Below are 20,373 nucleotides of genomic sequence, written 5' to 3'. Positions count from 1 at the left end.
AGTGAATGTAATTCTGCCAACTTTATATTCCTAAGGAAGGAATTTAAAGGACAGTTTCTTAAATGAGATGTTTGCATGTCTGTGTGTATCATCTTATGCATGGAGACCCATACATTATAATGAGTCCCATATAGTAAAAACAAGACTTTACTGACATTTCTTCCTATATGTTTAACTTGTTTCCACTATTTCTCAGGTTTAAGAGTTTTCTCATGGTTTTGGCAAATCATGATTTTTTTTTTGTAGGCTAAAATTGTAATCATCTGCTTGGCTGCTGGTTAGAGGCCACCCAATCACCTTTAGCCCTGACTATAGCTATCATACTTCCTTTACTAACCTCTATAAAGATGGGGCAGGGGGAATCAGGTCATGAAACTTTTAAGCTATATGCTCTCATTTTCACAACAGAATCTTAAAACTACCCTCATTCTGGTTGATATAAAAATATATTAATTAATCAGTATCTCAGAATTTCTGCTCCTAGGTTTTGGCCAGTGATGACTTTGAACCCTCTGTCTGAAATTCGTCAAAAGCCTTACAAATGAGAAATGTTGTTTTCATGGACTGCCTAAAAGATGTGCCCAAGAGACCCCTATTGCTACAAATCAGAGATGCCAGATAGGTTGTTGTTCATGTGGGGATGAAGGGAAACTTCCCCTTTCCCCCAAAAGCACTGAAAGATCAACTCACAATTAAGGCAGATTAATAAGAGGAAGAGGTTTATTTACCATGCACATGGGGAGAATCACAGAGTGATCACCCAATATCCCAATGGGATCCAGATATTTTTGCACACTCCTTTTAGAGGGGAGGGGGAGGTAAGGAATATAGGTAATTCTGTTTAGGGGCAATCAATGGTTGCTAGGGATGATGAATTGATGGGGAAAACAGATTGACTTGTAAATGATTCTCTTCGCAAATTAAATTAACCTTGAGAGACAGGTATTATATTTTAAATGATTTGGGCCAGGTCTGGTTGCATTCTTGATCTTCTTTCCTGCAATATAGTGAGATAACAGGGAAGGGAAGGGAAGTAGACTGTTCTTTGAAAAGGTCCATCTGGTTTATGCAGACAGAAGGAAAACCCCTTCCAAGGGCCTGTTGATCTCTAAGGGCCTTTAATTCAAAATATTCTTTATACCAATGAGTCATATTTTGGGGTGAAATTTCTTGAGCTCCTTCATTCGCAGCCACTTGCCCATCCTGCACCCACAACAGACACTGTTAATCTATTACAGAACTTTTTCCTTCTGAGCATGGACTCAGCCACAGAACTTCCCAACTCAGCCATTCAGTCGGCCAATATAAATGAATGAGAATTGATGTGTGAGTTGAAACTTACTTGCCATCTCGGGGAAAGATGATTTAAGTGCTACCCTGAATTAAGCCAGACCATTACGGGCCTGTGTACTCAGTTGGACAGGAAAGTTTGGATGGTTCATAAACTGATTTAGTGCCCTGTGCTTTGTGATTATGCCGACAGTTTCCGTTGAGGGGATCTGGGTGTAACTCCTTATGACTTATTTCCCACTTAGCTCACAGCATCATTATGATGAGGAAACTGGATAATCCCTCAGGACTAAAAGAAAAACTATGCTTCTCAAAAACAAACAAAATCCTGATTTGTTTTTATGAAACTGTGTAACCTTAAAATAATTGTTATTTCCTCTTTTCTCTGGCCATTCAGAAGTTTAAGAGTCAAATCTCTTGCCCACCTTCAACAACTGTTCTGGATCTGATAATGTGCATACATGAGTGTTAATCGTACCATTGGCTACATGAATTTACCCTCTGGTTCCTTAAACTATTTCTTTTATACAGTGTTGCCTGTATTTTGGTAAGCTGCCTCAAATCATTTGCGGAAGAAGGTGAAGTATAACTGATGCTATAAAAATCAATGCAGTAACTTACACAGGCTGTACTTGGTCCAATTTCCTGTGTGTTTGTTTTTTCAGACAAAAAGTGATTGGCATTTGAAACATTTTACATAAATGAGATAGAGTTCTCAGGGCCAGGGTAAGCTGAATAAAAATGTTTTGTTAAAAGTTGCTTTTTACCGTGCTTCTTATAGTTCAGCATTGTGAATGTTGCCACTGTCTTCAAGGTAGAAATGGATGGAAGGTGGGGAGAGAAAGGAACTCTTACACTTTATATGTGATCATAAAATCTTGATTGCTGGCATATGTAGAATTATATGTAGCAAGTCTTACTGCCATAGAGGGAAAATTGTAGTCCTCTACACAAGTGAAAAGAGTATCCTTTTAATGAAGATTTATTGAGAAATTATTGTGAAAGGAGCTGTATTAAGTATTAAGCTGGTAATAACTTCCTCACATTTTTCTTGTGGACCCAGAATTGTGAATGGAGGGAGTAAAAAAGAGTAACCTTGGAGCAGGGGGCTGCAAACAGAGCTCTAAGTGTGGTGTTGTCTCAACAGGCCCTCAACAGCATGAGGGCACCAGGTGCCTAGGAAAAGTCAGCAGGATACATCAGTAAGTAGAGAAGTGTGCTTTCTCCACCCTTCTGCCTAGCATTTAAAGTCTGCTTAGAGCCTGGAAGGAACATGGTTTCAGTTGGTCCCCATATCGAGTTAGAGGACATGAAACCTGGCTGGAAGGAACAGTGTTGTACCACTGGTCCACCAGTTCTGTTTCCCCTACCCAATTTTTGCTTAAATAGTTGTAGTGTTTAGAGCTGGGAGAAACAAGAAGAAACTCATTTTTTAGAGGAGGATCAGGGATTTGCAGTCTCATTTCATACTGTACATGCCGCTGACGCCTGGCTTCTGGACCTGGATAGTTATCTCTGGAGACCTGTGGGCCCCTTCAGCTCCTCCGTGGTTTCCCAAGACCAGGTTCCAAAACTAGAGGGAGTGCAAGGCTCGTGGAACTGGCGGGAGGAGCACGACCAGAACGGAACGGAAAGCAGGTGGCCTGTGAACCTGTAAGGGCAGCCAGCACCTATCGCAGGTAAATGCGCATGAGCAGGATAACTGTGGCCAATGAGGATCTACGGTCCTGGCGAGCAGACTCGGAAGACCGCCAGGATAGGCCAGAACGGAGGGCAGGAAGGTAACTGACGCTAACCAGAAAGAGCCTGGCTCCATGGCAACGGCCCTCCTGTGAGGAGCGCAGGCCGCAAAGCCCAGCGAAAAAGGCGTGGCCTAGACGAATAGCAGGGGCGTGACCCGAAGTGGGCCTTAGACTGTGCATGAAGGGTGTGGCGTGGTTGCTCGTAAAGAAGTGACAAAGATGGTCGAGTTCGCAAGACAAGCGGTTCCAGACGGAGGGCAGAAGAGTTACCAGAGTGGAGAGTAGGGACGTGAGCACAAGGGTTGGAAGTGGGGTGGGCAGGATAGGCGTGACTAGATGAGCACCGGGATGTGATCAGGATCGTGGACTGGGCGGAGCGTGGAGGAGTCGCCATAGATGGAGAGGCGGGCGACGCGAAACTGGAAGGAGAGGCACAAAGCAGACGGAGCGCACAGACAAGCCTTGAACGCGGGGGCGCGGCCTGTGCGTGTGGGCGTGGCCTTGCCGCTCAGGGGCGTCACAAATGGTGGAGCAGGCGGGGGGGCAGAGGCGTGGGCATGTTATCCCGCAGGCGCGTGGCTACGGCGGGAGGCCGGAGGCAGCCACTGATAACGTAGCCAGAGCGGAGAGCAAGTGTGCACCTGAGGGTAGGGGCAGGGTGGAGGCCAGGTGTGGGCTCCGGGGGGGGGGGAGCGTGGCCAGGGCAGAGGCCAGCCTCAGGGGGGCGTGGCCTGGAGCGTCGAAATGCTGTGTTCCGGCGTAGGGGCGTGGCGAAGCGCAAGGGGCGTGCCAAAGATGGCCGCGCGCAGGAGCCTCGGGTCCCGGGAGCAAGCGACGAGGTTCCGGCTCGGTGGGCTTGTTCTGGTATGGGCCGGCGGCGATGGGAGCGTGGACAGCAGCGAGGCCTGGCCTGCCAGGGGGAACAGGAACTACTCCCTTCCCACGCACACACGACCACGCGCCGCTATCGGCTCCGGAGCCAGAGAAGCTGTTGGTCTGGCGAGGATGGTTAGGGGCCTGGCGGAGCTTCTCTGAAGAATTGGGGTGGCAGCGGGCGAAAAATAGCCCCTGCCCCCCTCTGGGCGTCTTCCTCCACTATGAGGGTCACCAAACACCCTGTTAGGCTTGTGTTCATTTAAAGGTAGAACAGCTGTCCCAGAGACTGAGGGCTGAGGGGAGTGTAGTTCCAGAAACCGAGGCGCAGCAAACTGGGACTCCCTCGGGTCTTCATTGTTGATCTTCCCACCTGACTGTTGCCAGAGCATATAGACAGACTCACAGCCAACACCGGGGTAGAGGGTCAACAGCACAGTTGTGTCCCTTGTACAGATCTGAGCCTTTTTCACTTCTCAATTCCTCCTTCTGTCCTTTTTCTTTTGTGCCTCGCCTCAGAGCTGGAAGAGAGGAACCTTCAAAATACAAACATTGGTGGCTGGGATTCTGTGTAATATTCATTGTTAAATGTTACTGAGGGTGCTGGAAACTCGTTACTCTTAATATCAGTGTAATTCTCTCTCGTTTATTTTTGCTGGAAAAGCTTGAGAAAGGAGTTAAGATGTTTACACCTCAATTTGTATAGAATTTGTTCTCTGTTAGCCGGTGAAAACCACATTGCCTTCTACTTCCCCTTTATCCTTTACTGATAATATGGCCATTTCCACTCTGCTATTGAGAAGTCTTGCTGGAATATGGAGAATAGTCAGAAATCTCTGATGAGAGAAGTTGCCCCTGGCACATCTCTGGGAGCAGTCACACTGTTCGCAGTCCCTTTCGGAGTCCCAGTAAACCAAAGTTCACGCCACTCACCCTCTCTTCAGGGGCCTAGTGAAGAGCAACACTGATTTTGAATATTTTGGAAATGAAAACTTTTCTAGGGCTTTCCTCCTTTACTCAGTTATTTTAAAATCAGTACCTGGGCTGGAGTTCACCGAAAGGCCAAAAGCAGCAAGGGCATCCCCTTCTCTGTGCTTGTACATAGCTGCCCTGTTCTTCCTGGAGCCAAGCAAAAGGCTGCCATTGCTCACAGTTAATTGTGAGTCAATATGAATATTAGGAAAACCTGACGGAAAGAGGGAAATGCATTGTATTTCATTGGCCACACTGAGGCAGTTAGTTGTAACACACAAATCAGGTATTAGAAATGTATTTTGAAACTTTTGGCACCCCCAGATTGAGATCATGCTCTCTGGGAAGAAGTGAGTGAGAAGAGGTAGCTAACCTATATTAAGACATGACAACATAATCTCTAATTTAAATTTCAGGGAATTACAAAATACTGGCTTCCTTTGGCAATCAGGAGGTGAGAAAATGAAGGGTCAGTCTGATGACAAGGAATTTTCCAGTATCATTGTAACCTTTTGTTAGTATTTTTGCTTCTGTTTTGTGTAAGTATAAATGGCTTAATCAGGCAGAGTTCAAGCTGTGAGGCATTTAATACATGATTTATGAATGATTTTGAAAGGCTTTTAGAATCTTTTCCTCTCCAACCCCGGCACGTTTCTAAGTCTGCAAAAGAACAGAAAAACAATGCGTTGGTAAAATCCAGTGCATTCCTAAATAATCAATGTTAGCAAAGGACATATAGCACAGAAGGCTTAGCTCCCCTAGGGCCCATTCAGCCACAAATTGATAATTGTTGAAATGGAGTATTGGATATATAGGTGATTTATTATATTATTGTCACCATATTTGTATAAGTTTGCCCTAATAACAATTTAAGGGGAAGAAAAAAGCAAAATCAGATTCTAGATACAGATGATCCATGGTCTATTTCTCTTTAAACCTGCTCAGTGAATTCAGATAATGAAAGTATTTAAAAACCAGGTGCTCTTGTATGGCTGTAGATACTATCAATATAATGTATTGAAAGTTTATTAGCAGTCTGTCTTTTAAATCCTGAGCTAGACTTTTACATAGCTTCAACAAGGTGATTTCTCATCTCAGATATTTTGACATACATATTCCCACTAACAAATGTATTTATACAAACATATATAAAACTAAACCAAAGTGATTTTTCACTTTGATTTGAGAATTTTCAACACCTTTTGGGCAATACTTTAGGTGTTATGAGTTGAATTATGCACCCCCATACCTCAGATTTATATGTTTAAGTCTCAAGCCCCAGTATGTCAGAATGTGACCTTATATGAAGATTGGGTCTTTAGAGAGGTAATCAAGTTAAAATGAGGTCATTAGCTTGACTCCTAGTCCAATATGACTGGTGTCCTTAATGAAGGGGAGAGATTTGGACCTAGACAAGGTGAGAATGCCCTATAAAGATTGGAGTTAATGCTACAAGAAGCCAAGGAACTACCAAAAGCAAGGTGTATTAGGGTTTTCCAGAGAAACAGAATTGAGAGAGACAGAGAGAGTAGAGCAGATTTATTTTAAGGAATTGGCTCATGTGAGTGTGAGGCTGGCAAGTCTGAAATCTGCAGTGCAGGCCAGCAGGCTAGAGACCCAGGAAAGAGTTGATGTCACAGCTTGTGTTAATCCTATTGTGCTGCTATAACAGAATACCTGACACTGGGTTATTTATAATGAGCAGAAATTTATTTGGCTCACGATTTTGGAGCGAGAAGTCCAAGGGCATGGTATCAGCATCTGGTGAGGGCCTTCTTGCGCATCATCCCATGGCAGAAAGCAGAAGGGCAAGAGCAAGAGGGAGGGAGGAGAAGGGGGCCAAACTCATCCTTGTATCAGGAACCCACTCCCCCAATAACTAACCAACTCCTGCAATAATGGCATTAATCTGTTCATGGGGGCAGAGTCCTCATGACCTAATCACTTCTCAACACTGTTGCATTGGGGATTAAGTTTCCAACACATGAACATTGGACATGTTCAAACCATAGCACAGCCCAAATCCAAAGGCAGTCTGGAGGTAGAATTGCCTTTTACTCAGGGGACCTCAGTATTTTTTCACTTACAACTTTCAACTGATTGGGTAAGGCCCACCCACATGAAAGGTAATCCGCTTTATTCAGACTCTACTGATCTAAATGTTAATCTCATCAAAAAAAATAACTTCATGGCGACATTTAGATTGGTATTTGACCAAATGTCTGGGGACCATGGCCTTGTCAAGTTGACACATAAAATTAACCAACCGTCTAAGTAGAGAGGCCTAGAACAGATCTTTACAGCCCTCAGAAGGAACCAATCCTGCAAACAAGTTGGATCTCAGACTTCTAGCTTCCAGAACCATGAGACAATAAACTTAAGCCACCCAGTCTGTGGTCCTTTATTACAAACTAATACACTGGCCTAACCCCAGGTAGGGAGTTAGGCCTGGAGGTAAGGAACTTCCCTGGGATGCACTAACATCCTACCAGTCCTCTTTAATGTAATGGCTGCTCATCTCCGCCTCTCTGGGTTCGGTGTATGTTACCAAAGTGATGCACACACAAAGCAAAGCACATGGCACTGGGCCTGAAGACTGGCTTCTCGCCCTGCTGTGCTTCATTTTACAACGCGCATAGAGGTAATTTTCTCTCCTTTCACTTAGATGTAGCCTTCTCCCCTCTAGCTTAGATGAAGCAGGGTCAAGAACAGCAATGCAGAGGAGAGGAGCTAGTTCACAGGCAGTTACTAGCAGGGATGTGCACAGAGAGGGAAAGATGAAAGCACAATGTTGTCTCCCTGCTCAGCATCACGAGTTTGAGGTTGTAGTGAGCTACAATGATGCCACTGCACTCTATCCAGGGCAACAAAGGAAGACTCTGTCAAAAAAAAAAAAAGTTCCTAAAAGAAGAAATTACTTACCTGGAAGGTAGAGCTCAAGCCTTGGTCACGTTTGCACCACAGCACCCAATACAGTTCCTGGAGTAATGGAAATGACAATAAATGTTGAAATGAAAAGGCTTACTGGCAGAGTCCCAGCCCTGTGAGACTAGGTAAGTAAGGCTAATATTCAGGCAGGTTCCGCTTTTAGGACAGGCAGGACTTTGAGGGTCTTTTCAGATCTTATAGGTGGGGATATGAGACCCTCTTCTTAAAGGATAAGCATTGAAAAATGTTTTGAAAGTATAAATAACCTTACAAATGGGTGATGGTGGCATTTGAGAAAAGGAAGGTCCCTTAGTACTGTCCCAGAACATGCTGGCAGTCATGGCACAGTTCTGGGTTCTTGAAATTAGATCAACATCTTTTTTGTCACCAAGGGAGCCTGCTGAGGTCATTCAACTAGTACTCCCCCAACACCCATCAGGAGCCAGGTGCTGTGTCCCTTAGAGATGCAGCTCTGACAGGGACAGACATGGTTCCTGCCACTGTGGGGCTTAGATGCTGGGGAGGATGGTGTCGGGAAGGACATTCCTGGCTAGGTATTTTATTCCACTGTGCTAAGCGCTGTAGCCAGGAAGAGGGTGCTGGGCTGACCTGGTGAGCACATGGTCAGAGGAGCTTTGAGGAAGAGACACAGGACTCAGTCACCTGGAGGGAGAGTAGGAATTCACCAGACCTAGATGGAGGGAGAAGAGTCCCGGGAAGGAAGCACATCTGCACAGGCGGGAGGGAGGCTGGAGTGAGCTGGAAGGACTTTCCACGTGGCCGGCAGGCAAGCAGGCAGGAACGCAAAGTGGATGAGGGAAAGCAAATGAATCTGTTGTTGTGGGGTGACCAGTGAGTTTGAGGAACAAGAGTGGATAAACTATTGACTCCCATTTGCCCTCCAGCCACCTGGGGTGTGTACTACTAGTCTAAATGTTGTCCTACTTAGAAGTTTCCATATGATCTTAAGTCTCTGTTGTTTACAGCTTTTCTCCCTCTGCCCTCCTCCCTCTAGGTTCCTGCACATTATTTGGGACCTGATCAAGATTTCAAGCCAAACAATGGTGGCGATGAACAGCCTGAGAGTTATTCTTCAAGTGTCTCCATGCAAATCGCAATGGAAAAGGTTCCAGATTTTAAGGTCCCTGCCATCCCGCAGCCTCTATATCTGCACTTACAAAACCCAGAACCAAGCCTGTGAGTACACCACTTCCTTAAAGACAGCAAAAAGACTTTTTTTTTTATAACAATCAAACAAAGGTGTTAGGCATTTGAAGATATGCTGTCACTGGCATTCAAGTGTGGGATTATATACCTTAAGGACTATGAGAATAGCTGTTTCTCTATTTGTCCATTAAAATAAATGTGGAGAGTTCTTTCTTGACCAATGTTAAAATGATGTCATGCAGAAACTGGACAAGAGAGATGTTCAGTTTCAGATATTTTGGAACCTGTTCTTTATTGTTTCTTGTTAGCAATTATCTTTTTACTAAGCTTAATCCACAGACAGCAAATTACTTCTGTGAAATCTTAAGTTTCTGGAAGTTGCATATTAATGTTTACAAACAATTCAGCAGCTTCATGCCCCAGAATATTCTGTCCAGAGTTAAGAATTGCAGAGTTAGTTCCAGCTGACCTGACCAGTTTGCAAGTATGTGCTCTGCTGTGAACACGGAAGATCAAATGAGGCAGCAGATGATCTTCTTCAAACCTGTCACATCTCATTCCCTTCCTGGAAATACAAGGTACCATCCATGTCTGGATGTTGCCAGGACTCTCCACTGAGGCTCTATTGACATTGGGGATGGATCATTTGCTGTTGGAGGCTGTCCTGTGCATGCACCGTAGATGTTGAATGGCATCCCTGACCTCTTACCAGTAGCACTCCCCAAAATGGTCACATTCAAATGTGCCTTAAAGACATTGCCAAATGTCCCCAGGGAGGGGGGAAGTGAAATAACCCTGAGAGAGAACCTCTGAGATGATAGGAGGGGATGTGTGTGATGGTAAAGAGATGAGATTAATGAATTGGCTAAATAGGTCTTTTAAATCCACTATTTGCAATTAACATACTTTTCAAATATCGGCTTGCTTCAAGATTTGAGGTTTCTCAACTTTTGCTCTTTGCATTCTAAAGCTTAAGATGTAAAAAATTAGTCATATTTATCTAGTTACTAACATTTTGTGTGAGGGTTTTTTTCATTTTTATTTTATTTACAGAAAGTTGAAAGTTAAAGGTTTAAAGTCCAATCTGTTTATGTCATTAGAATAGTTTGCTCCTTTTAGTGCTGACAATAAAACCAACAGTAGTAGCTTGTGGAGGCTGAAGCTTCAGAAAATGAATTTCCCACATCATATGACATGTCCTTGTTTCTAAGTTACTAGGAAAAACAGGTGACAGTCACCAATGGGAGAACTGCCACTCAGCAGTAGAGGGGAGTGAGAGAGGAAAAGCCACAAGAGGCTTTGTATGAAGTCTGGGATGTAAGTGGCTTAACTAGGCTGGTGGTCACAGGCAAGGCGAGGAAGAGATAAACCTGAATGATTCTTAAAGAAAAAATGATGTGATCAGTGGGGTAATAGGACATAAATCAAAAGGAGAAGCAAGCCTCCTCAGCAATGCTCTTCATCTTACTCATTCCATCCCCAAGTAGTGATTGAAAGCCAGCTGGCTTGCAGAGCAGTGGGGGAGGCAGATAGTTAAGCACATAGGCATGCAATTAGAACTATACCCATGTAGTAATGTTGTGAAGGACAAAATCAGAGTGCTGTGATGAAAAAATTATAATCCGAGGGGATCATGTTATGAGAGGGTAGTCAGAGGTGAGGAGGTGCTGATTCTGCCAATAATAGGAGCTAGCACCAAGCAGAATGAGAGGAAACTGATTCCAGCAAAGGAGGAGGATCAGGAGCAGAGGGGCTAAGGCAGCAATGAATGTACCACATTTGAAGAGCCAGGGGGAACACACAGTGAGGCTGGAAAATGGGTGGTGCAAGCATAAAATAAATCAAACCCAGGACTAGTCATATAAAAAAGAACTAAGACCAAGCACATCCTCACCATGAAATCTAAAGGGCTTTTGTTGCTCATCAGCAACAAATTACTGACACCTTGTCAATGACAGTGTGCCTTTGCTCATTTAAACCGTGGTGGATACAGTCACTATCTCTGTTTATTTCATTTTCTACATATAAGAAAAACCTGAAAATGTAGCCTCTGTTAGAACACTTAATCATCTTGTTTTGAGGGAAAGTATGACACTACCAAGAAATCATTTCAATCTGTATTTTGTTAAAATGAAGAAAGTAGAGGGGAGGAGAGAAGAAAATGTATGAGTTTATCTTTAGCAAAACAAGCCCTTGGCGAAAAGCTGGCTTCAGTAAGGGGACAGTGACCAAGACCCCTCCCCTGCAGTGGGTTAGATGGTCTAACCTAGATGGTCTGGGTTAATAAACCATCTGGTATGGGTGGGGAAAAGGAAACCTCCTGGAAACTGAACTTGTAAACTGAAGGATATAAATCGAAAGTAGCAATACGGTCATAAAAGAGCAATGAAAGGAATAAGTCCATTTTTCTGTGGCTGGTGTTTGCATGCTTGTGAAAGTTGAGACTTTCCATTTCCTGAATGAAGTGGGGAGCAATTAAGGGTGGCTCATCAGCTTAGGGACCTGACCATCATTCCAACTCTCTCTACCCTTCTCAGGAGACCCCCCCCCCATTAATTGACTTTAAAGAGTGTGGATTCTCAAATGATCAGCCACAGTCCGAGTACCTCAGAGGAGGTGTGTGGTCTCTTTCTGTCAGGAATCTTTGGAACAGAATCAGAGTCTTTCAAGGGCTTCTAGAAGGAATATGCATTCTGGTTAGATTATAATATTAAAATATTGTTCCAGTTCATATGCATTTTCTATTTTTGGTTTCTGAAACAGAAAATTCTTATTCTTTAAGGAAGTTCTTTTATGCTAAGACAAATTAAAACATGGGGTTCAAATCTTTTTAGAGATAAGACAATACTATATTATAGGAAGAAATAGAAAAAAAAGAATACTCTTGAGTTTCCATAGACTGAGATTTTTCAACTTAGGTGCTATTGCCATTTGGGACCAGATATTAGGTCATTAAATATGAAATGTCTGATTTTGAATCAAAAGTTTAGTTTATTATATCTCAAACAAGAAGAAATACAGTTAATCAAAGTATGCACCTAAACTGTCAACACAGTGTTGCCATCTTACCTGTAGCTTGTTTATGCCAGCATCGAAGCCTGGAGAGACAGTGGTGATGAAATCGCAAAAGGCATTTTCCACAGCTTGTTGAGCATTGAATATTTTTCCTTGCAAGAAGTGGTCCGAAGCCTGAAAGGAGTGACAGTCAGTTGGTGCAAGGTCTGGTGAATACGGTGGATGACAGAGAGTTTCCAAGTCCAGCCTCTGTAGTTTGAGCAACATTGTTTGTGTGACATGTAATCGAGCGTTGTCTTGTGAGAGGATTGGCCTGTCTCTATTGACCAGTCTCGGCTGCTTCATTGTGAACATCCTGATCATTTTGTCTAATTGGTTGCAGAAGATATTCACTGTAATAGATTGACCGGGTTTCATGAAGCCGTAGTGGATAATACCAGCACTGTACCAGCAAACAGACACTGTTAGCTTTTTTTGATGAATATTTGATTTTGGACTGTGTTTCGCGCTTGATCTTTATCCAACCATTGTGCCAAATGCTTGTGATTGTCAAAAACAATCCATTTTTCATCACACGTAACAATACAATGTGGAAATGGTTCGTCTTTATGTCGTGACAGCAAAGAAAGGCAAGCTTTGAGGTGATTTCTCTTCTGACATTTGTTTAATTCATGCGGTACCCATCTATCTAGCTTCTCTACTTTGCCCATTTGTTTCAAATGGCCCAATGTTGTTGGACTAGTAATGTCAAACCTTGCTGCTAATTCTCGCATAGGTTGAGATGGATTCACTTCCACTACAGCTTTCAGTTCATCATTATCCATCTTGGTCTCAGGTGTCCACGTGGCTCATTTTCAAGATTAAAATCACCAGAACAGAACTTCTCAAACTAAGTTTGATGTACTGTGTGTTCATTAGCCACATCCCTCCCAAACACTTCATTGATATATTTCGAGCTGTCTGTGTAGCATTGGTTCCATGACGGAACTCATATTTGAAAATGACATGAATCTTTGACTTATCCATGGTTTCACAAAAATTGCTCTAAAAAAAATGAACAATAATCACAAGCCAAAACGTGCGTTTGAAAGACTGAGGGTGTACCTTCACAGTAAAAATAAAACAAGAAGTGTCAAAGTGAAATGTCCGAGATAGCAACTGTCAAACCTAGTACTTAAGGAAATTGGACATTTCATCCTTAATAATCTAAATAGTTCTTTGCATTGGTGGCTCCACCCTGTGTTTTGTAGGATGTTTAGCAGCATCCCTGGCATCTGTCCATTAGGTGGCACTAGCACCCTCCTCTTGTTGAGAACACTGGTCTAGATACTCCCAGGAGAGTTCAAAGTCAATACTTACTGCTGAGGTACTTTTGCCAAAAAAAATAAAAATAAAAATAAAAAACCAAGGCTAAGATTTTGGACTTCCATCTTGGAGCAGCTACTGAAGCAGAAGGAATATGTCGTCTATCAGAGTAAACCAGAAACAGGTTTCTGTTTTTATGGAAATAAGAGGGTAACCCTGCCCCCTACAGGGGATTTGACTGGGTGGTGGCTGCTTTGTCCCTTTCTGAAATCCTCAGACTCATTCTTAGAAGGGGGGCAAGATACAGAGAGTCATTGGTAATGATTTTCCTTGATTCGTGTTTCTCAGAGTTTTCCTGTTGATCTTGATTCTACTCATCCATGGTGCTTCTGAAGGTCAGAGAACTGGACCTCGCCAAACTGATATATGTGGGTTCTGTTCATCACTCATGGATGATTCAGTAGGCCCATCTACCTTATCAGGAAGTCTGCTGATATTTATCAGGGACTTGCTACAAAGACCCAGCGCTTGACTCTGTAGAAGAAAATCAGCATCAGTGATGTCATCAGTGCCTCTGTGGGATAGACTATATGGACACACATTAATAGATAATGTCCACATTTAACTGACATACTGTGAACTGCCGGGACCTTGGCAATGCTGATATTCTACCCAGGTTTTGCAGGACGGCTGCGTGGTCCTCAGTTTGCTTACATAAGAGGTGAACTCAGCATGCACATTTATGTGGGGTGAGCATTTTACAGGATGCAGGCTACACAAGCCTTTCTGTCTACCAGCCAACCGTTAAAAACTGACAATATTTGACTAAAAGTTTGCTTTCCAAAAATTCTTCCCTATTTTCTTTATTGAGAATGAGTCTGTTATTGAAAACTAAATTACTTTGTCTTTGTATTTAAAGCTAGTTTTGGGGGTTGGGGCTCAGGAAATTATCAGTGAAGAAAAGAAACTCATTTGTGAATACCGTATTTCCACCTGACACTGATCTCTATGCGTTTTACTGTTATCACAGGACTGATTGCACTTGGTTTAGGTGAACTTAGTAGCAGACTGAGATGTGTTGGTTTTTCCAGGTGGCAGAGTGCTGTTCCTCTGGAAGGTGCTCTCTGACCTGCCTTTATCCTCTGCTTTAGCCAATTGATTAAGGCCCTAAGTGGGTAATTCGTAAGACTTTAAGTTTCCATTAGGCTCGACAGGTTCTCCAGAAGTGGGATTGCCTCATGTGTGATGCTAGATAGTGGATGGTCTTGATAATATCCCCGACCTACTTTCTCCTAGTGCACCCACTCTGGGAGAGTGTGGACCTGGCTCCGGCAGGCGATCGACAGTCACCCATCAACATCCGGTGGAGAGACAGTGTTTATGACCCTGCCTTAAAACCGCTCACCATCTCTTATGACCCGACCACCTGCCTCCATGTCTGGAATAATGGGTACTCTTTCCTCATGGAATTCGAAGATTCTACAGATAAATCAGGTGAGGGAAAGATCTAGTGGTCTTGTCTGGAGTTAAAAGAGCAGTGCCATGACAACACAGGCCATATCAAACTCCCTCCATGAGAGTATTGAGCTGTGTTAGCAATGGCATGGAACTCACTGGATTTTTTTGCATGTGTGGTAAAATACACATAACATGCAATTTACCATCTTAATCATTTTTAAGAATACTGTTAAGTAGTAGCAAGTACATTCTCATTATTGTACAGCCATCACCACCTTCCTACCACCATCCTTCTCCAGAAATCTTTTCATCTTGCAAAACTGAAACTTTACGCATTAAACAGTAACTCGGCCGGGCGCGGTGGCTCACGCCTGTAATCCTAGCACTCTGGGAGGCCGAGGCGGGTGGATCGCTCGAGGTCAGGAGTTCGAGACCAGCCTGAGCAAGAGTGAGACCCCGTTTCTACTAAAACTAGAAAGAAATTATATGGATAACTAAAATATATATATACAAAATATTAGCCGGGCATGGTGGCGCATGCCTGTAGTCCCAGCTACTCGGGAGGCTGAGGCAGGAGGATCGCTTAAGCCCAGGAGTTTGAGGTTGCTGTGAGCTAGACTGATGCCACGGCACTCTAGCCCGGGCAACAGAGCGAGACTCTGTCTCAAAAAAAAAATAAATAAATAAAAAAAATAAATAAACAGTAACTCCTCATTCCCCCTCCTTCCAGCCCCTGGCAGCCACCATTCTACTTTCTGTCTCTGTGGATTTGACCACTCTTGGCACCTCATATGAGTGGAATCATACAGTGTTTGTCTTTTTGTGACTGGCTTATCTCACTTAGCATAGGGTCATTAGGGTTCATCCATGTTTTATAGCATGTGTCAGAATGTCCTTCCTTTTTAAAGCTGAATGATATTCCATTATATGGATATATCATATTTTGCTTATCCATTCCTCACCTTTTGGCTGTTGTAATGCTGCTATGAACATGGGTGTACATATGTCTCTTCATGACTCTGTTTTCCATTCTTTCGGGTATGTCCCCTGAAGTGGACTTGCTGGATCATCATTGGACTAACTTTTGAGTGTATGAAAAAAACTTCTATTTTTATGCACATTTTATTCTACTAGTATAGATAATATTTTCTATTAATAAAAATATATTTGTGTATAGATTTTATAATATAATTTGTATAGAAAATAGGGCATAAATGAAATGAAAGCTTTGCCAGAAATCTATATTCTTTTGTTGAATATGTGTTAATTATCCTCTGCTCTCTGACTTTACAAATAACTTCTGTATTAAATAATAATAGTATTTAATCAGATTTTAATTGTAGGATTTCAATACAGAGCAAAAGGATAGTTAAGCAAGAAAAATAAATTTTATGTTTGTGGTCACCTAATAACATGTATGTATTTAGTCATTCATTTATTTATTCATTCAACGTTTACTGAGTGCCAGCCATGTGGCAGGCATTGCACAAAGTTCTAGGAGTACTAACCCAATTCCTAGCCACCCAGAGTTCAAAGTCTAGTGGGAGAAGCATACTTGAAATTAGAATTATTAAGCAACTGTGATTTGGAAAGATTTCTGAAAGTGCTGTGGGACCACAGAGGAAGGCATGTGATGTAGATTCTTTTAATGGTGTTTCAGTTGCACGTGGTACAAATATAGTCAAATTTAAAAGCTTTGAGGATGCAGCACTGGAAGAAAATGGTTTGGCTCTGAGTGGAGTCTTTTTAAAAGTAAAAATTCTCACCAATTTTAAATCATATGTCATATTCTAGAAAGAAAACAAAGAAAATTACAATAGTGTTAAGAATATTGGGATCAATACATTGATAAGATAAACAATGCTTAAAATACAGGATTGTTAAGAATATATTTTAAACGATGTAAAATTGTGCTGTCTAATATGATAGTCATAAACCACGTGTGGCTATTGAGCACTTGAAATGTGGCCTGTGCGACTGAAGAAATGAAGTTTTAATTTTATTTAATTTTAATTCATTTAAATTTCAGTTTATAAACTGATATTCAATGCAGTTATTGGAAAACTTTTAAGAATGTTTGGAACCACTTGGGTATGTGTGTATATATTTTTCAAGTGTAAGTTTTTGAAATCTAAATACAGATCAAGTACTTCTAATGAAAGTTTAGCATTTTTCTGAACATGGTTAAAGCAGAAAAAAAAGAAAGCTTAGCATCCAAATCGAGATATGCTCTAAGTTTAAAGAACACAACAGATTTTTGAGACTCAGTATGGAAAAAATGTAAGTCTAATTATAATTTTTCATATTGAAGTGATAGTATTTTGAATATATTTGATAAGCTATATTAAAATGGATTTCACCTGCTTTTTACTTTTTAAATGTAGCTACTAGGAAATTTAAAATTATCGCTGTAGCTTGCATCATATTTCTATTTTTAAGCACTGGTATAAAAGGATAAAGGCAAATAACTAAGTAAATAATGGTTAAAATGGGCGATTAGTTAAGAATATATTTTAAATGGAATAAAATGATAAAGGCAAATAACTGTGGGAAATGATCATAAAAAGAACTAATATTTATGAGTGCTGAGTGATTCCATATTTGCTAAGTGCTTAGTTTATCTTCCCAAGAGCTCTCTGATGGCAGTATTATTGTCTTCATTTTTCAGATGAAAAAAGTGAAGCTCAACAAGGTTAAGTGCTTTCCTGCCAGGTCACACAGTTAACTCATGGAGAACTGGGGTTGCACATTCGTAGACCACACTTTCATGGGGCCTCTGAGCACCTGCATGTTCAGCAGCTGCAGGCCTCCCACAGGCTCCCAGCTTTAGTCCACTCTGGAGGCTAAATGTTTTAAGGGTACCCGAGATTTGTTTTAATCAGGTATGGTAAGATATGCAGACATGGGAATGACTGTCATGAAGGAAGGTGATTATATTCACAGATCCCTACATGCTAGAGGTATGGCACACCGTGCAGGGCCACACAGGGAAGTGCCAGGGTTGGGCAGGAGGCAGAGGTAGTGAGGAGGACATGGGAGCAGGAGCCTTGATTGCAGTTTCTGTGGGAAGGAAAGAGCAAGGCAGGGTAAGCAAGCTTAGTTTGGCTAGTTTGAATAATTTCAGCCTGTTCTGGAGCATAGGGGCTATTCCCACTTGTCTGATACCTGACTCTGGGGTCATTGACTTAGAGGAATAGTGGCCCCAGTGTAAGAGCCTCTAAAGGTGATGGTTGCGGTGTGAGCTCTGGATTGCTTGGTTTGCATGTGAAAGGCATTCTCCAGTTTTTCTTTCTCTCTAGGAATTAGCCAGCCTTAGGAGGGACAGTCCCTCCACTGTCAACAAGGGCCCAGATGTCAAAGCATCAATTACAGAAGCGAGAGATGTTTCCATATTCTGAGAGTCTTGGAACATGCCCTTGAGAACTTAGGGGCCTGTGCCGAAAGTCGGGCCTTCAGTGCTCTGGCCTGTTCGAGAGCCTCCGTGGGCTGAGGTCCATTTAGGCCCTGGGGAGGCAGATGGAGCAGGGGCACCTTTCCCTGCAGACTGCAGGCACAGCTGTAGACAGCCTGTTCATCTGTTCTTTGTCAAATTTAATTTAGTGATGTTTATAACATTCTAAATTGCCAGTTTAAGTGCAGTTTCAGACTATGATTTGTTTTTAGGTAATCACCAAGTGGTTGATTTTAATTCATACTCCATTCCAATTCTGCAGTGAAATATCCATTGTTTTTAATATTTTCTCATTCATTCTTTGGCAACACAAACATCATAAAGAGCTATAGAAATTGGTGAATACTCTGCCATCAATTAAGCATGAGGTAATATTTTTTCCTAAATCACTTGAAATATATTTTATGCTTCAATCTTAAAGTGGAGACATTACCAAGGCACTTTGGATTGGGAAGTGTAATTAGGTGAACTGTATTCAAGTTCTCTTTCAACATTGCCTTAGAAGGAGGCTTGCCATTTATGATGCCTATGTTAAGAGAGCCCCTGACCCTGGATCACATTGCAGGGGACAGAAGCGATTGCATTGGTGGGCACTGAGCTTTCTGGTTTTGCTTACATGTTGCCGAAGACTTGGGGACTCAGAAACATACTGCTGTCCCCTCATCTCTCCCCAACACTGGCTCCTTCCAGGTCCTGTGAACACATTCAGAGCAGCCTTCTTTTCTCCAGCTACCCTCCTATGGGCAGGGAGCAGAGAAAAGTTTTACAGAAACTTGACTTGTCCAGCAGTAAAGAGCAATGACCCATATCCTTCAGGTTGGATACCTTTGTCCTGCCCCCAAGAGTAATTCCTCAATATTCTGAATCCCCAAGGGGCTGCTCCCTGGAGGTCCATTTATTCTCCCATCACCCCCACTCTATCCCTCTGCACCCGCCTCTTTCCATCTCCTTGCCTCCCCGTTTCCCTCCCCCCCTTTTTAGTCCAGGATTCTGGCTCCTCCTGATTTGCATTTCCTTTTCAAAGGACAGTTCTATGTCAGTCTATCTTGAAAAAGGGAAACTTGAAAAAGGGAAGCCTCCTTCTTTATGTGCCAGCCACTGTCTAATACCTCCCAACAATGCCAGAGACCACCTGCTATAAACTCACTAGAATTGAAGGAGAAAATAGTTTTGGCCGTTTTCCCACTGAGGAGTATCAAAAATACACAGTTAATTGCAGAAACAAAGCCTGGCATGGTTCTGTCCTAAGCAGTGATGCTTCAGGCAGCTGCCCAGACGTACCTGGAGCTCCCCTGGGACACTGATGTCCCCGGATACCCCCTGAGAAGCATCACCTCGTCATCAGATTCCAGAATGGTTTTCACCACTAAATAATGACTCAATGACCTGTTCTCTTGGCCAGGACGCCCTTGTGGAATTTGGGTCATTTGACCCTTCCTGTCTGATGCCCATCTGCCCGGATTACTGGACCTACTCGGGCTCTCTGACTACCCCACCCCTCTCCGAGTCCGTCACCTAGATCATTAAGAAGCAGCCAGTAGAGGTTGATCATGATCAGGTAGGTTCTTTCCACTTTCCTTCTGAGGAAATCTAGTCTGCCCGTTTAAAACAAGGCTGGGCTCAAACTGTAGCATCAGTTTTAACATCTTGTAATGCCTATACCTTTTTATTGAAGAGTGTTAATGTCTGTCTCAGTTTAGACATGAATTTGGGGATGTTTCACATTAACTAGAGAGACAAGATCAAAACATAGAAGCACATGAGCTTTTTACTTTTATATTTAACAATTACATATATTTTTAAGTTGATAATTCAGTTATTTTTTTATTTTTAATTATTTTGGGTACATAAAAGTTATATACCTTTATAGGGTATTTTGCATATGTTTTATGCCTTGTGTATTTTATGTAGGCATATTAATCTCTATATAAAATCAAGACCCTTTTAAAGGAAAGAATGAAGGTTGGAAATGGATGTGTTTCAAACCCTTTCAAATCCTTAAGGAAGTTTTGCTATAGAATCTCAGGATAAAGACAGAATCTAGCAATGGCTGCCCAGAAACTTTAAGTCAGTTGTTTGGAACTTGGGATTTATTTTTCCCTTAAAACTAAGTCTAAGTGGTGGTTACTATATCAGCACACAAAATCCTATTTAATTCATAAAGAGTCTAAC

The 20,373-nt window shown here is 42.3% G+C and overlaps 1 protein-coding gene across 1 annotated transcript; it reads left to right on the top strand.

Moving 5' to 3' along the window:
- Positions 1-3,428: 3,428 nt before the first annotated feature.
- On the top strand, positions 3,429-19,764 carry LOC138379052 (carbonic anhydrase 5B, mitochondrial-like). Its single transcript, XM_069464316.1, has 5 exons — positions 3,429-3,515; positions 3,796-3,896; positions 8,821-9,002; positions 14,589-14,786; positions 19,604-19,764. Exons 1-5 carry the CDS (start codon positions 3,429-3,431, stop codon positions 19,630-19,632), a joined length of 597 nt encoding a protein of 198 aa, XP_069320417.1. The 3' UTR covers positions 19,633-19,764.
- The last annotated feature ends 609 nt before the right edge of the window (positions 19,765-20,373 follow it).

This window comes from Eulemur rufifrons, chromosome 30 (assembly GCF_041146395.1).
Source record: "Eulemur rufifrons isolate Redbay chromosome 30, OSU_ERuf_1, whole genome shotgun sequence".
Taxonomy (NCBI): Eukaryota; Metazoa; Chordata; class Mammalia; order Primates; family Lemuridae; genus Eulemur; species Eulemur rufifrons.
The sequence above is the reverse complement of the archived record's forward strand: the minus strand, read 5'-3'. Positions and strand labels throughout refer to the sequence as shown.

Coding starts and splice junctions, on each gene's coding strand:
- LOC138379052 (XM_069464316.1), top strand. CDS start 3,429: ATGGAGAGGCGGGCGACGCGAAACTGGAAGGAGAGGCACAAAGCAGAC. Junction 3,897..8,820: donor GGCTCGGTGGGCTTGTTCTG/GTATGGGCCGGC, acceptor TCCTCCCTCTAG/GTTCCTGCACATTATTTGGG. Junction 9,003..14,588: donor CAAAACCCAGAACCAAGCCT/GTGAGTACACCA, acceptor ACTTTCTCCTAG/TGCACCCACTCTGGGAGAGT.